Here is a 16,632-nt window from a genome sequence, read left to right as displayed (position 1 = left end):
ACCATATGTATATAGTTTTTTTTATGTTTTGCAGCGTTTGCACAATAAAATCACTTCTTTATAAAATAATTTATTTTCTGTGTCACCATATTCTGAGAGCCGTAACTTTTTTATTTTTCACTCAAAAAAGCGGTGTAAGGGCTTGTTTTTTGCGGGACAGGTTGTAGTTTTTATTGGTACTATTTTCGGGTACATGCGACTTTTTGATCACTTTTTATTCTATATTTTGGGAGGGGTGGTGACCAAAAAATAGTGATTCTGACATTGGTTTTAGTTTATTTTTTTTGTGGCGTTCACCGTGCAGTAAAAATACTATTATACTTTTATAGATTGGGTTGTTACAAACGCGGTGATACCAAATATGTGTACTGTTTTTTAACGGTTTCATTTTTTCCCTATAATAAGAGACTTAGTATAGGAAAAAATAATCTTTTATTTGTACACTTTTGTAAAACATTTTTATTAACTTTTTTTTTTATTTTTTCTTTACTTTTTACACTTTATTTTTTGTTTATTAACTTTTCTTTTACTTTTTACACTTTCTTTTTTTACCTGCAGCTCTGATCGCTGCTAGAATACATTACACTACCTAGGTAGTGTAACGTATTCCAACTGTCAGTGTGACGTCACAGTCACTCTGACAGTTAGTCTACGAGGATCAGCAGACGTTGATCCTCATAGGCTTGCATACATGGCCGACCCGGGGGCCGTTGTGTGGCCCCCGGGTGCCATCACAAGCATCAGCAGCCCCCACAATTGCATGGGGGCTGCTGATGTGCTACAAACCCCCTACATGCGGAGATCGCAATCAAGCCCCGCATGTAATGGGTTAATTGCCAAAATCAGCGGCAATGAGCCGCTGATCGGCAACTAGTGGAGTGTCGGCTGTCAGGGACAGCTGACCTCCCGGTTCTCGATGCACACTATCGCCGACACTATCACAGACACTGTCATCAACATTGTGCATCGCGAACGGCAGTGACGTCCTATCACTGACAGGAAGTCTATCAGGAGGCTGATCCCGATAGGCTTCCGTACATGGCAGACACGGAGGCCTTTACTTGGCCTCCGATCGCCATGCTAGCCATCTGCAAACCTCACGATTTCATTGTGACGTCTGCCGATGAGCTAGAAACCACTGAATGCGGTTATTGCAATCGATCACTGCAATCAAGGGGTTAATTGCCGGAATCAGCGGAAATAAACCGCTGATCGGCATACAGTGGAGAGTCAGGGACAGCTCGCCTCCCGGTTCCCGGTGCACCAGGAACCAGGAACTTCGCAGTAACTGTACGTCCCTGTGCCTTAAGACACTGGCCGCAGGGACGTACAGTTGCGTCCTGGTGCGCCTAGGGGTTAAAGCTTAGCAACCTAAAGGAACGAGAAAGAAGTTCTTCAGTCTTTTTCATGCCAAAATGCCCATGAAGCTTAGAATCAGTCTTCCCCAGGACAGATTCAAACAAGATTATATGCTCTTCTTAGATCCAGTTTAGCAAATATTTCAGCTGTACAATGCCTTTTAAATATTTTTTTTTTTAATTGTAACATTATTAAAGAGGCTCTGTCACCAGATTTTGCAACCCCTATCTGCTATTGCAGCAGATAGGCGCTGCAATGTAGATTACAGTAACGTTTTTATTTTTAAAAAACGAGCATTTTTGGCCAAGTTATGACCATTTTTGTAGTTATGCAAATGAGGCTTGCAAAAGTCCAAGTGGGTGTGTTTAAAAGTAAAAGTCCAAGTGGGTGTGTATTATGTGCGTACATCGGGGCGTTTTTAATACTTTCACTAGCTGGGCGCTCTGAAGAGAAGTAACATCCTCTTCTCTTCAGAACGCCCAGTTTCTGACAGTGCAGATCTGTGACGTCACTCACAGGTCCTGCATCGTGACGGCCACATCGGCACCAGAGGCTACAGTTGATTCTGCACATAATACACACCCACTTGGACTTTTACTTTTAAACACACCCACTTGGACTTTTGCAAGCCTCATTTGCATAAATACAAAAATACAAGAAAAAGACTGACTGCTCACAGCCCTTCCCCCAGCAGCACAGATTACCAGCAGCATCAAGGAAGCAAAAAAATTATGAAAAGACATTTTTTATGCTAGAAATGCTGTAAAATACTTTAAAACAACTATAAGGGTATGTGCACATGATAAGTGTCTTTTACGTCTGAAAAGACAGACTGTTTTCAGGAGAAAACAGCTGCCTTGTTTGAGACGTAAAAGCTCCTCCTCGCATCATGCAAGGCGTCTGTGACGCTCATAAATCTTGAGCTGCTCTTCATTGACTTCAATGAAGAACGGCTCAAATTACGTTTCAAAGAAGTGCCCTGCACTTCTTTGCCGAGGCAGTCAATTTACGCGTCGTCGTTTGACAGCTGTCAAACGACGACGCGTAAATGACAAGTCGTCTGCACAGTACGTCGGCAAACCCATTCAAATGAATGGGCAGATGTTTGCCGACGTATTGTAGCCCTATTTTCAGGCGTAAAACGAGGCATAATACGCCTCGTTTACGTCTGAAAATAGGTCGTGTGAACCCAGCCTTAACTGCATTTCAGGACTTTTGGTATGAAAATGATCCATGGGCATGAAAATGATTCATGAGGTAACCCCTTTAAGATGTTAACAGTGGTCCACAGCTTTATTACAACAGAGTTTATTACACCATTATAGTCACCATAATCAGCAGGCTTCCTTTCTCCAAGTACCTCTGTGAAGTAGCTACACATGCAATTTTTACTCAACTGTATTGTGACTTTTTTTTTTACATTTTTAAATCTGTGCTTTTACAAATTTAAATACATAACTTTTGGTTGTGTCCTTTACATGTTAAGAAACTAGTCTAAACTAATATCAAGCACATTATTTTGATGCTTTCTTATTTTAAATCATATTAGTTTATTCAGTGTACATGTATATATCCAAAAATATTTGCCTAAATTGACATTTTTAAATGTAGCATTTTTTATTATAATGTAGTAAACACTGTTATTACAATTATATTTATTTCAAAAACAGTACAAAAATATAGCTTTGCATTTATAAAAAATAGAGCGAACATAAAATCACAGACATTCCAATCAAATAAATAACATTCTAAACATTCTTTAAATAATTATAATGCTTATTTTTTTTTTTGGTTTATTTAAAATTATAAGCCTACCTAGCATTTATTTTACATTGTGTGAGAGCTGAGGCTAAAAAACTGAATAGTCAATAAAGGCACTAAACAGTATTCCAGTATATTCTTTTATGCACTCTCCCTTTGATTAAGCATCAATATCAGCTTGTTATTCCTTCTGTATCCATGGGAGGGAAATATATTAAAGTATATCTACAATAAGTAATGGTGTGGGATGTAATCTTTAGAAGTCTACTTAGTTCATCATTATTGGAAAACAATTATAGTACACGTTTTATCAGTCACTTTCATCCCCACCATACATATCAGCAAGTTTTTTAAATCGAGGCCCCCATTCATTGAGATATTGATAATCATGATTCTCATCAACCACAAGGGAGTCCAAAGAGCTGAGTGATTCAGCAACGGAATCATTACCTTCATAAGCATAGGTTGCAAGTGAGTCATATGGAGGAGCGGTTGTATCTGTATCATTCTCATTTAGTCTCCGTTGAATAAAATCTTGAACATCAACATTTTCCCACAGTGGAGCTGTTCTTTGTATATGAAATATAGTGTCAGGGATGATATCTCTTCTAAGTTTATTTTCCTCTCTAGCGTCTGGATTTCTTAGTGCCCCAATATCAAAAGCTTGCGTATCCTCTTCACCTCCTCCTTCATCATTATAGGTCACAACATTATCTCGCACATCATCCTTTGAAACTATTAATGGTTCTTTTTTTCTGTGTCTCTTTAGAGCTGCAAAAAGGACTACTAATGCTGAAAAGAAAATTGGTAAAAATATTTAATATTTTAACTTTAAAGTATGTTTAGGATTTTAGAGTTTATTTATTGAATAAATAATTAGAAATTATTATGGCACGTTTTTGAGCTAGATGTTAAATTTTTTTTAGCTTGTGTCTTTAATATTTTCCATTAGACATATTTTGAATCTATCTATCTATCTATCTATCTATCTATCTATCTATCTATCTATCTATCTATCTATCTATCTATCTATCTATCTATCTATCTATCTATCTATCTATCTATCTATCTATCTATCTGTCGGTCTATCTAGTACTGCTTGTGTAAAATAAATTCAAATGTGGACTACACATTTCATTAAATGTACAACACATGGCTTTGTTTACACCTGCTTTTATTTCCATATCTAGAAATTCTGGAAAAATTATGACAGCTAATATTACTCTTTCAGTGCTTAAATAGATCAACACTAAATTGCATTATCGTATGCATATCCCAAGTAGGACAGATTCACATTGGTCAATTTGGTGCAGTCTTTTTTTATCCAAAACAAGGAGTGAATACAAAATTGAGAATTATTAGTCTTTCCTTTTTTACTATTCCTCCCTTTAGGGCTCATTCAGACGAGGCTGTGCCTCGTCCATGTGTTGTGCGATGACATAACTCACAGCACATGGACCCATTCACTTCAATGGGGCTATTCAGACATGCGTGAGTTTTCACACAGCGAGTGTCAGTTGCGTGAAACTCACTGCATGTCCTATAGTGTTGCGTTTTTGCGCACCTAGTATATTGGTACGTTAAAAACCAATGCACAGCACACGGACGACATCAGTGTGCTGTCTGTGTTTCACACATCAGTTACTAAAGAAATGCAGAGAAATAAAAAAAAAAGAAGTGCTTGCACGGACGTGAAAAACGCATACCACACACAAGATATACTGATGCCAATACGCAAAGAACACTGACGGCACACGGACATGAAATGTAGAAAAAGCACTGCATTTTTTTATACACGCAATTTCTGAATGTACCCTTAGGATACACTACTGGTTTTAGCTATAAAAAAATGTATTACAACTCCATCAAAATGCCGTGTGGGTATCTTGCCGGATGGTGTATAAATAATGTCTGAACCTTGATTACACAACAGAAGCAATAAAAACATTGACTAATTCTGTGAGTAAACTGAAATGATCCTCAGTGATCCAGTTAGAAAATCAGAGCTTGATCATGCATGCAGCTAAGACCAATAGCATCACTTTAATTATGTTGTTTCTGTTACGGTCCGACCTGAAATTTTGACCAAAAGCAATGACTGACAGCAAAAAAAAAGTCAACTTGGCTCTTATAAATCATTGATATCTGATAAATTCACAAATTTTATGGATGGGTTTTTATTGCATCTATCTAGCAGAAAGAGACCGGGGTTAATAAATTAATGCCCCAATTATTTAATCTTATATTTGCTAAAGCACAGTGTTGCATCTATTCAACTATTTCTAATTAGCCGCTTTCTTCAACAAAAAATAATAAAAATAACAACTAATAATAATAATAGTAATAATAAAAAACAAACACATTTGTATGTCCTAAATTCCACATATACAGTGAATATAAGAAGTCTACACACACCTGTTAAAATGTGAGGTTTTTGTCTTGTCAAAAAATCAGTACAAGATTAATAATTTTGAAACTTTTTCCACCTTGAGGGCTTATTCAGACGAACGTATACACCGCATTCCAAATTATTATGCAAATGTTATGTTTCGCAGATTTTCCTAAATAGTCAATGCAAATGATAGTCAGTATAATCTTCAAGCCATCAACCGTTGGAGTATAATGCAAATTTTATTGAACAAATCTCCTAATGATAACAGATTTTTTTTTCGAAGTAAAAAACTCAAAATGCACTGTTTCACATTATTATGCACGACAGAGATCAAAACATTTTAAAGGTTGTAAAGAGAACTAAAATGGTAATTTGTTGAATTTGCAGCATCAGGAGGTCATATTTACAGAAATCAAAAGCTCTTTCAATCAAAAAAACTTAACAGGCCAAGTTACATGTTAACATAGGACCCCTTCTTTGATATCACCTATACAATTATTGCATCCATTGAATTTGTGAGTATTTGGACAGTTTCTGCTTGAATATCTTTGCAGGATGTCAGAATAGCCTCCCAGAGCTTCTGTTTTGATGTGAACTGCCTCCCACCCTCATACATATTTTGCTTGAGGATGCTCCAAAGGTTCTCAATAGGGTTGAGGTCAGGGGAACATGGGGCCACACCATGAGTTTCTCTCCTTTTATGCCCATAGCAGCCAATGACACAGAGGTATTCTTTGCAGCATGAGATGGTGCATTGTCATGCATGAAGATAATTTTGCTACGGAAGGCACGGTTCTTCTTTTTGTACCACGGAAGAAAGTGGTCAGTCATAAACTCTACGTACTTTGCAGAGGTCATTTTGACACCGTCAATGACCCTAAAGGGGCCTACCAGCTCTCTCCCCGAGATTCCAGCCCAAAACATGACTCCACCACCTCCTTGCTGACGTCGCAGCCTTGTTGGGACTTGGTGGCCATTCACCAACCATCCACTACTCCATCCATCTGGACCATCCAGGGTTGCACGGCACTCATCAGTAAACAACACGGTTTGAAAATTAGTCTTCATGTATTTCTGAGCCCACTGCAACCGTTTCTGCTTGTGAGCATTGTTTAGGGGTGGCCGAATAATAGCTTTATGCACACTTGCAAACCTCTGCAGGATCCTACACCTTTAGGTTCGCGGGACTCCAGCGGCACCAGCGGCTTCAAATACCTGTTTGCTGCTTTGCAATGGCATAGTAGCAGCTGCTCTCCTAATCCTATTAATTTGTCTGGCAGAAATCTTCCTCATTATGCCTTTATCTGAACGAACCCGTCTGTGTTATGAATCAGCCACAAATCTTTTCACTGTACGATGATCACGCTCAAGTTTTCTTGAAATATCCAATGTTTTCATACCTTGTCCAAGGTATTGCACTATTTCACGCTTTTCGGCAGCAGAGAGATCCTTTCTCTTTCCCATATTGCTTGAAACCTGTGGCCTGCTTAATAATGTGGAACGTCCTTCTTAAGTAGTTTTCCTTTGATTGGACACACCTGGCAAACTAATTATCACAGGTGTCTGAGATTGATTACAATGATCCAAAGAGCCCTAAGACACAATACCATCCATGAGTTTAATTGAAAAACTAATAATTAAATGTTTATGACACTTAAATCCGATGTGCATAATAATTTGGAACACGGTGTAATACGTCCGTGCTACACGCGCGTCGCACGGACCTATGTTAATGAATGGGGCCATTCAGACTGTCAGTGAATTTCACGCAGCATATGTGCGCTGCGTGAAACTCATGACATGTCCTATATTTGGCCGTGTTTCGAGCTGCACGCACCCATTGAAGTCAATGTGTGCGTGCAAATCGCGCTCGGCACACGGAACACTTCTGGGTGCCGCTCGTGATTCATGCAACAGTAGTAAAATGAATGAATGAAAACAGAAAAGCACCACGTGCTTTTCTGTTTACAAACATAAAAACAGAATGTCATAATGATGCCGGCTATGCGAAAATCACGCAGCCACGCATCATATGCTGATGACACACGGAGCTTTTGCGGACCTTTTGCGAGCGCAAAACGCACACGCTCGTGTGAACCCGGCCTTAATGTGACCCATAATCTGTACAATTCCATTGAAAAATAAACTGAAATCATTTAGAGGGGGAAAATAACAAAACTACAATAATATGGTTGCAGTTTGTTAGGGATTTGCCAGGTACTACGTCTAGGTATACTCCTGGGATTAATCAATCCACACCTGAGGCCAGACCTTTTCGACTGACACCATCTCCCACCAACCAGGGTGGCAGGCTCAGGAGTGGGAGAGCCTATCGCGGCCTGGTCAGTCGGAGTTAGCTCCGCCCCCTGTCCTTTATTACCTGCCGTGTTCTCTTCCTCAGTGCTTGTAATTCTTCTGGATTCCTGGCCTCACTGCTGCTTGCTCCAGCCTGCTTCTGCCGTGCTTCTGCCTTGCTGCAGTTCCGCTTAACCTGCTTTGCTTTGCCCCTGGCTTGCTTCCTTCTCCGTGCTCACTTTGGTATACTCCACTTCATCCTGGTCCTGACTACTCATTCACCGCTCCGTTTCCTCGCGGCGTTCCGTGGCTACTGCCCCTTCCCTTGCGTGTTCCCGGTTTGTTCTCCCGTGCACTTAGACAGCATAGGGACCGCCGCCCAGTTGTACCCCGTCGCCTAGGGCGGGTCGTTGCAAGTAGGCAGGGACAGGGCGGTGGGTAGATTAGGGCTCACTTTCCCTTCACCTCCTTCCTGCCATTACATAATTACAAGCCACTACCTAGTCTACCATTTCTCCTACGCTGACGCTATCATGGACCCCCTTGAGACCCTGACCCAGCAGATGCAGGGCCTCTCCCTACAGGTCCAGGCCCTGGCCCAGAGGGTCAACCAGGGTGACGCTGCCTTAGTAGTACCCCTCACCTCACCTCTAGAACCCGACCTCAAGTTACCTGACCGGTTCTCAGGGGACCGTAAGACGTTTCTCTCCTTCCGGGAGAGTTGCAGACTGTATTTCCGCCTAAAACCCCACTCCTCAGGTTCCGAGAACCAGCAGGTGGGTATCATCATATCCCGACTCCAGGAAGGTCCCCAAGAGTGGGCCTTCTCCTTGGCTCCTGACGCCCCTGAACTTTCCTCTGTTGATCGTTTTTTCTCTGCCCTCGGACTCATTTGCGACGAGACTGACAGGACTGCTTTAGCCGAGAGTCAGCTGGTGACCTTACGTCAGGGTAGGAGACCGGTTGAGGAATACTGTTCTGATTTTAGAAAGTGGTGCGTAGCTTCTCGGTGGAACGATCCGGCCCTAAGGTGCCAGTTTAGGTTAGGATTATCTGACGCCCTGAAGGATCTGCTGGTTAGCTACCCCTCTTCTGACTCCCTTGACCAGGTTATGGCCCTAGCAGTACGACTTGACCGACGTCTCAGGGAACGTCAGCTTGAACGCTTCAATGTGCTCCCCTCTGACTTTTCTGCGATCCCCCCCGAGGTCCCGTCTCCTCGCCCCTCCACGGAGGACTCGGAGGTACCTATGCAACTCGGGGCCTCCATGTCCCCTCGACAACGTAGGGAGTTTCGCAGAATGAATGGTCTCTGCTTCTACTGTGGGGACGACAAGCATCTACTGAACACCTGTCCCAGGCGCAAGAATAAGAAGCCGGAAAACTTCCGCGCCTAAGTGATCATCGGGGAGGTCACTTGGGCGCACAGGTATTTCCCGTTAATGTGAAACGCAATAAAATTTTGCTTCCCTTTCAGGTCTCGTTTGCTGGCCGGTCTGCCACGGGCAGTGCTTTCGTGGATTCAGGCTCATCTGCTAATATCATGTCTGTGGAATTTGCTATGTCTCTAAAGATGCCTTTTATTGATTTACCTTATCCTATCCCTGTAGTAGGTATCGACTCAACTCCCCTTGCTAATGGTTATTTTACTCAGCATACTCCTGTTTTTGAACTCCTGGTTGGCTCCATGCATTTGGAGCAGTGCTCTGTACTGGTGATGCAGGGATTATCGTCTGATCTGGTATTAGGTCTTCCCTGGTTGCAGTTGCATAATCCCATGTTTGATTGGAATACTGGGGAGCTAACCAAATGGGGTAATGAATGTCTTATGTCATGTCTTTCTGTTAACTCTATTTCTCCCCGGGAGGAGGTAAACACGCTTCCTGAGTTTGTTCAGGACTTCGCCGATGTGTTTTCTAAGGAGGCCTCCGAGGTGTTGCCCCCCCATAGAGATTACGATTGCGCCATCGATTTGGTGCCTGGTGCCAAGCTTCCTAAGGGTAGGATATTTAATCTTTCATGTCCTGAACGTGAAGCTATGAGGGTGTATATCCAAGAATGCCTGGCCAAGGGTTTCATTCGCCCCTCGACTTCTCCTGTAGGTGCTGGCTTCTTCTTCATGGGGAAGAAGGATGGTGGTCTTAGGCCGTGCATTGATTATCGTAACCTGAATAAGGTCACCGTAAGGAACCAGTACCCACTTCCTTTGATTCCGGATCTTTTTAATCAGGTTCAGGGAGCCCAATGGTTTTCTAAGTTCGATCTACGGGGGGCATATAACCTTATCCGCATCAAAGAGGGGGATGAGTGGAAAACTGCGTTCAACACACCCGAGGGTCATTTCGAATACCTGGTCATGCCCTTTGGGTTGTGTAATGCCCCTGCTGTCTTCCAGAATTTTATTAATGAAATCCTGAGAGATTACCTGGGTAATTTTCTTGTTGTGTACCTTGATGACATACTGGTGTTTTCCAAGGACTGGTCCTCCCACGTGGAGCATGTCAGGAAGGTGCTCCAGGTCCTTCGGGAGAATAATCTGTTTGCTAAGACTGAAAAATGTGTCTTTGGGGTACAGGAGATACCATTTTTAGGGCAAATCCTCACTCCTCATGAATTCCGCATGGACCCTGCCAAGGTTCAGGCTGTGGCGGAATGGGTCCAACCTGCCTCCCTTAAGGCGTTACAGTGTTTTTTAGGGTTCACCAACTATTACAGGAGATTTATTGCCAACTTCTCGGTCGTCGCTAAGCCTCTTACGGACCTTACTCGCAAGGGTGCTGATGTCCTCCATTGGCCCCCTGAGGCCGTCCAGGCCTTTGAGACCCTCAAGAAGTGCTTTATCTCGGCCCCCGTGCTGATTCAGCCCAACCAAGAGGAGCCATTTATTGTGGAGGTTGACGCATCCGAGGTGGGAGAGGGGGCCGTCTTGTCCCAGGGTACCAGCTCCCTCACCCATCTCCGCCCCTGTGCTTACTTCTCTAGGAAGTTTTCGCCCACGGAGAGTAACTATGATATTGGCAACCGCGAACTTCTTGCCATTAAATGGGCTTTTGAAGAGTGGCGGCACTTCCTGGAGGGGGCCAGACACCAGGTAACGGTCCTTACGGATCACAAGACTCTGGTTTTCCTAGAATCGGCACGGAGGCTTAATCCTAGACAAGCTCGGTGGGCACTATTCTTTACCAGATTTAATTTCTTGGTTACCTATAGGGCTGGGTCCAAGAATATTAAGGCTGATGCTCTGTCACGTAGTTTCATGGCCAATCCTCCTTCCGAGAAGGATCCTGCTTGTATTTTACCCCCTGGCATAATCGTTTCTGCCACGGATTCTGATTTAGCTTCTGATATCGCGGCTGATCAGGGTGCAGCTCCCGGGAACGTTCCTGGGGACAAACTGTTTGTTCCCCTGCAATACCGGCTAAGGGTACTCAGGGAAAACCATGACTCCGCTCTATCTGGTCATCCTGGCATCTTGGGCACCAAACACCTCATTACCAGAAACTATTGGTGGCCTGGGTTGCCTAAAGACGTTAGGGCTTACGTCGCCGCTTGTGAGGTTTGCGCTAGGTCCAAAACCCCTAGGTCCCGACCTGTGGGCCTACTACGTTCCTTGCCCATTCCCCAGAGACCTTGGACCCATATATCTATGGATTTTATCACCGATTTGCCTCCATCTGAGGGCAAGTCGGTGGTGTGGGTGGTAGTAGACCGCTTCAGCAAGATGTGCCACTTTGTGCCCCTTAAGAAGCTACCTAACGCCAAGACGTTAGCTTCTTTGTTTGTGAAACACATCCTGCGTCTCCATGGGGCCCCAGTCAATATCGTTTCTGACAGAGGGGTACAATTTGTTTCCTTATTTTGGAGAGCTTTTTGTTAAAAGTTGGAGATTGATCTGTCCTTCTCCTCCGTCTTCCATCCCGAAACTAATGGCCAAACGGAAAGGACTAACCAATCCCTGGAACAATATTTAAGGTGTTTCATCTCTGACTGTCAATTCGATTGGGTCTCATTCCTTCCCCTTGCTGAATTTTCCCTGAATAACCGGGTCAGTAACTCGTCAGGGGTCTCCCCGTTTTTATGTAATTTCGGGTTTAACCCAAGGTTCTCCTCCGTTTCCCCTGGTTGTTCCAATAATCCTGAGGTAGAGGATGTTCATCGGGAACTGTGCACTGTCTGGGCCCAGGTTCAGAAGAACCTAGAGGCGTCCCAGAGCGCACAAAAGATTCAGGCGGATAGTAGACGTTCTGCTAACCCCCGGTTTGTCGTCGGGGATTTGGTCTGGTTGTCGTCCAGGAACATGCGCCTTAAGGTCCCGTCCAGGAAGTTTGCTCCCCTATTTATTGGACCTTATAAGATCATTGAAGTCCTCAACCCTGTATCCTTCCGTCTGGAGCTGCCCCCATCCTTTCGCATACATGACGTCTTCCATGCCTCCCTCCTTAAACGCTGCTCCCCGTCCTGGTCCCCCTCGAGGAAACCTCCTGTTCCCGTTCTCACCCCTGAGGGGGTGGAATTCGAGGTGGCCAAGATTATGGACAGTAGGATGGTCCAGGGCTCCCTCCAGTACCTGGTCCATTGGAGAGGATACAGGCCGGAGGAGAGGACTTGGGTACCTGCCCGTGATGTTCACGCTGGGGTATTGATCAGGAGGTTCCACCTTCTCTTCCCTACTAAACCGGGTCCTCTTAGTAAGGGTCCGGTGGCCCCTCATAAAAGGGGGAGTACTGTTAGGGATCTGCCAGGTACTACGTCTAGGTATACTCCTGGGATTAATCAATCCACACCTGAGGCCAGACCTGTTCGACTGACACCATCTCCCACCAACCAGGGTGGCAGGCTCAGGAGTGGGAGAGCCTATCGCGGCCTGGTCAGTCGGAGTTAGCTCCGCCCCCTGTCCTTTATTACCTGCCGTGTTCTCTTCCTCAGTGCTTGTAATTCTTCTGGATTCCTGGCCTCACTGCTGCTTGCTCCAGCCTGCTTCTGCCGTGCTTCTGCCTTGCTGCAGTTCCGCTTAACCTGCTTTGCTTTGCCCCTGGCTTGCTTCCTTCTCCGTGCTCACTTTGGTATACTCCACTTCATCCTGGTCCTGACTACTCATTCACCGCTCCGTTTCCTCGCGGCGTTCCGTGGCTACTGCCCTTTCCCTTGCGTGTTCCCGGTTTGTTCTCCCGTGCACTTAGACAGCATAGGGACCGCCGCCCAGTTGTACCCCGTCGCCTAGGGCGGGTGGTTGCAAGTAGGCAGGGACAGGGCGGTGGGTAGATTAGGGCTCACTTTCCCTTCACCTCCTTCCTGCCATTACACAGTTGTGGTCACAATTAGCCAATCACATTTAAACGCATGTTAAATAGTAGTCAGTACACAGCTGCCATTATTTAACATGATTATGAGTAACCCCATAAAAACGTTCAGCTGTTCTATTAGAATTTTCCTGACATTTTCTTTGTTGCATGTGGCAGCAAACGCCATGGTCCGTAAAGAGCTAACAACACATCAAAGGGATCTGATTGTTAAAAAGCATCAGTCAGGAGAAGGGTACCAAAGAATTTCCAAGCCATTAGATATACCATGGAAGTGAAGAAGTGGATTACAATTGGCACAACAGTGACATTACCAAGAACTGGATGTCTCTCAAAACTTGATGAAAAGACAAGATGAAAAATAGTCTGGCAGGCTACCAAGAAGCCTACAGCAACATTAAAGGAGCTGCAGTACTTTCTGGCAGGTACTGGCTATGTAGTGCATGTGACAACAATCTGCTATATTCTTCATATGTTTGGGCTATGGGGAAGGGTGGCAAGACGGAAGCCAATTCTAACAAAGGAAAACATCCAAGCCCGGAATTGTTTTGCAAAGTCCTACATCAAGTCTGCCAAAAGCATGTGGGTAAACGTTTTATTGTCTGATGAGACCAAGGTTGAACTATTTGACCATAATTCTAAAAGGTATGTTTTTTGTCGCAAAGCCAACACTGCACATCACCAAAAGAACACCATCCCCACAGTGAAGCATGGTGGAGGCAGAATTATGCTTTGGATCTGTTCTTCTGCAGCTGGAACTGGGGCTTTAGCCAAGATGGAGGGAATTATGAACAGTTCCAAATACAGTCTATATTGGCACAAAACCTGCAGGCCTCTGCTAAAAAGCTGAAAATGAAGACACATTTCACCTTTCAGCATGACAACGACCGAAAGCATACCTTCGTCCAGCCAAAGCCCAGACCTGAATCCCATTAAAAATCTGTGAGGTGAGCTGAAGACAGGAGATGCCCTTGCAATCTGACAGATTTGGAGCGCTTTTGCAAGGAAGAGTGGGCAACAATTGCCAAGTCAATATGTGTCATGCTGATAGGCTTCTACCCAAACAGACTGAATGCTGTCAAAAAGTCAAAGGGTAATTGAACAAAGTATTAGTTTCAGGGTGTGCATATTTATGCAACCACATTATTTTTGTACTTTATTTTTATTTTTCCACCATAAAATATTTCAGTTTGTTTTTCAATACAATTGTACAGATTATAGGTGACATTAAAGGTGGAAAACTTTCTGAAATGATTCATCTTGCACTGTAACCTGACAAAAACCTGGCATTTTAAATGGGGTGTGTAGACTTTTTATATCCACTGTACTATGTGAGCCTAACACTTCACTCTCAGGGTGCAAAAAAACTAGAGAAAGCCATTGGGGTTAAGATAATATGGTAAAAAAATATTATATAGATAAATTAGACACATTTTTACAAATCAATGATACAGCACATCATCTAATTTTCACAAGGGCAAATATATAATGAATTTCTTAGCACAAAAAAAATCACTTACTGAGAAGTATGATGATGCAAAGTAAAATTGCAACTAATGCACCAGTGCTCAGTCCAGCTGGAAGTAAGAAAGCTTCAGCACTGCATGTCTGTACATTTCCTTTATTGTCACAGGCACATACCTGTATAGTCAATGTTTCAGTACTGCTCTGAACTGGATAGTCATTGTCAAAAATAATTATTGGCAATGTATATGTACTCATTTTATAACGATTATATATTTTTCTTTTTGTCAAAATACTTGCTGTGTTGTCTGGAATTAAAAACAAGATACAATAGTTGAGATTCGTGAACAAGAATGATGAACACAGTGAAAATATATAGAAATATATTTCAAGTACTATACCTTTATTGTCTACGACTGTAAAATTTGGATTTATAGAAAATTCTGGTACCATCTCAAAGAAAAATGTGTGTCCTCGAGGAGGTTCATCTTTATCCACAGCACTTATAGTTTGAATAAGCTGTAAAAAAAACACACACACTTTAGAGTGGACTTGCCAAATACCACTTTCAAATTTATAGTACTTATGTGGAGTATAAAGAGAATATGCTTGAGTTGCATTTTGAGTGTTAGAACAACTACATCAACAATAGAAAAGCATTACTCTCTGAAACATTCTATAGAAAAATGAGATGACAATTTATATAATTCCATTCAGAATATGAATATATTGTACAGCTTTGTTATTTGTTGTGCTATTTAATGGAATTGTGCTGATTATATATATATATATATATATATATATATATATATATATATATATATATATATATATATATATATATATACTACAAACTACCAGTCTCAATATCCAGTGGTTTCAGATTTACATTTAATTACACTTTTTTAAAGTTTATGTACATCTTTTTAACTATGTTTTTTATTGCTCCAAAGCATATAAAGCAATCTAACCAGTCCTGGTTAAAAAAAAATATCTTACAGTTCTGTGCCTACAGCTCCTCTTCAGACCTACTTTATACTAGTCCTTCTCAATGAATTAGAATATCATCAAAAAGTAAATTTATTTCAGTAATTCAATTTAAAAAGTGAGACTCATATATTCTATAGATTCATTACACACAGAGTGATCTAGAATACTGTGAAGTTTCCACAGTCAGTGGTGGTTTGGGGAGCCATGTCATCTGCTGGTGTTGGTCCACTGTGTTCTATCAAGTCCAGAGTCAACGCAGCCGTCTACCAGGAAATTTTAGAGCACTTCATGCTACGCTTCATTTTCCAACATGACTTTGCACCTGCCCACACTGCCAAAAGTACCAATACCTCGTTTAATAACCACAGTATCACTGTGCTTGATTGGCCAGAAAACTTGCCTGACCTAAACCCCATAGAGAATCTATGGGGTATTGTCAAGAGGAAGATGAGAGACACCAGACCCAACAATGCAGACGAGCTGAAGGCCGCTATCAAAGCAACCTGGGCTTCCATAACACCTCAGCAGTATCACAGGCTTATCGCCTCCATGCCACGCCACATTGATGCAGTAATTCATGCAAAAGGAGCCCCGACCAAGTATTGAGAGCATATACTGTACATACTTTTCAGTAGGCCAACATTTTGGTATTAAAAATAATTTTTGAAATTACGTTTATTTAATATTCTAGTTTTCTGAGAGATTAAATTGTGGGTTTTCATTAACTGTTAGCCATAATCATCAACACTAAAAGAAAAAAATGCTGGAAATAGATCACTCTGTGTGTAATGAATCTATATAATATATGAGTTTCACTTTTAGAATTGAATTACTGAAATAAATTAACTTTTTGATGATATTGTAATTCATTGAGAAGGACTAGTATGTTTCCATAGTAACAGACTACAAATAATCCTGCTGTCATATTGTCTTCCATCTGCCCTACTTGGTAACTATTGAATGGATTTTACCAAGAAGTAGGAAATAAATGGAAATGAGTATGGCTGCCGGAAGGGGGCTCCTTGTTTCATTTGCCCGCTAACCCTTGGGGCTCATTCAGACGAACGTGAT

General features: G+C 42.4%; 1 protein-coding gene and 1 long non-coding RNA gene across 2 annotated transcripts in view; both read right to left on the bottom strand.

The window, feature by feature from the left end:
- Nucleotides 1–3,069: 3,069 nt before the first annotated feature.
- Nucleotides 3,070–16,632, bottom strand: part of LOC142651718 (cadherin-9-like) — a 166,312-nt gene continuing 152,749 nt past the window's right edge. The window contains exons 10-12 of the mRNA XM_075826746.1: nucleotides 14,973–15,090; nucleotides 14,628–14,879; nucleotides 3,070–3,912 (exon numbers count right to left, since the gene is read on the bottom strand). Coding sequence (XP_075682861.1) covers nucleotides 3,431–3,912; nucleotides 14,628–14,879; nucleotides 14,973–15,090 — 852 coding nt within the window. The 3' untranslated portion in view covers nucleotides 3,070–3,430. The remainder of the gene's footprint in view (nucleotides 3,913–14,627; nucleotides 14,880–14,972; nucleotides 15,091–16,632) is intronic.
- Nucleotides 4,278–5,779, bottom strand: LOC142651719 (uncharacterized). The gene is made up of 2 exons (XR_012847701.1): nucleotides 5,638–5,779; nucleotides 4,278–5,606 (listed from the first exon to the last, which is right to left on the bottom strand). It is a non-coding gene; the product is annotated as an uncharacterized LOC142651719 (long non-coding RNA).

This window comes from Rhinoderma darwinii, chromosome 5, assembly GCF_050947455.1.
Source record: "Rhinoderma darwinii isolate aRhiDar2 chromosome 5, aRhiDar2.hap1, whole genome shotgun sequence".
NCBI classification, from domain to species: domain Eukaryota; kingdom Metazoa; phylum Chordata; class Amphibia; order Anura; family Rhinodermatidae; genus Rhinoderma; species Rhinoderma darwinii.
Note: the sequence above shows the minus strand (reverse complement) of the source record. Positions and strands in the feature narration are given on the sequence as shown.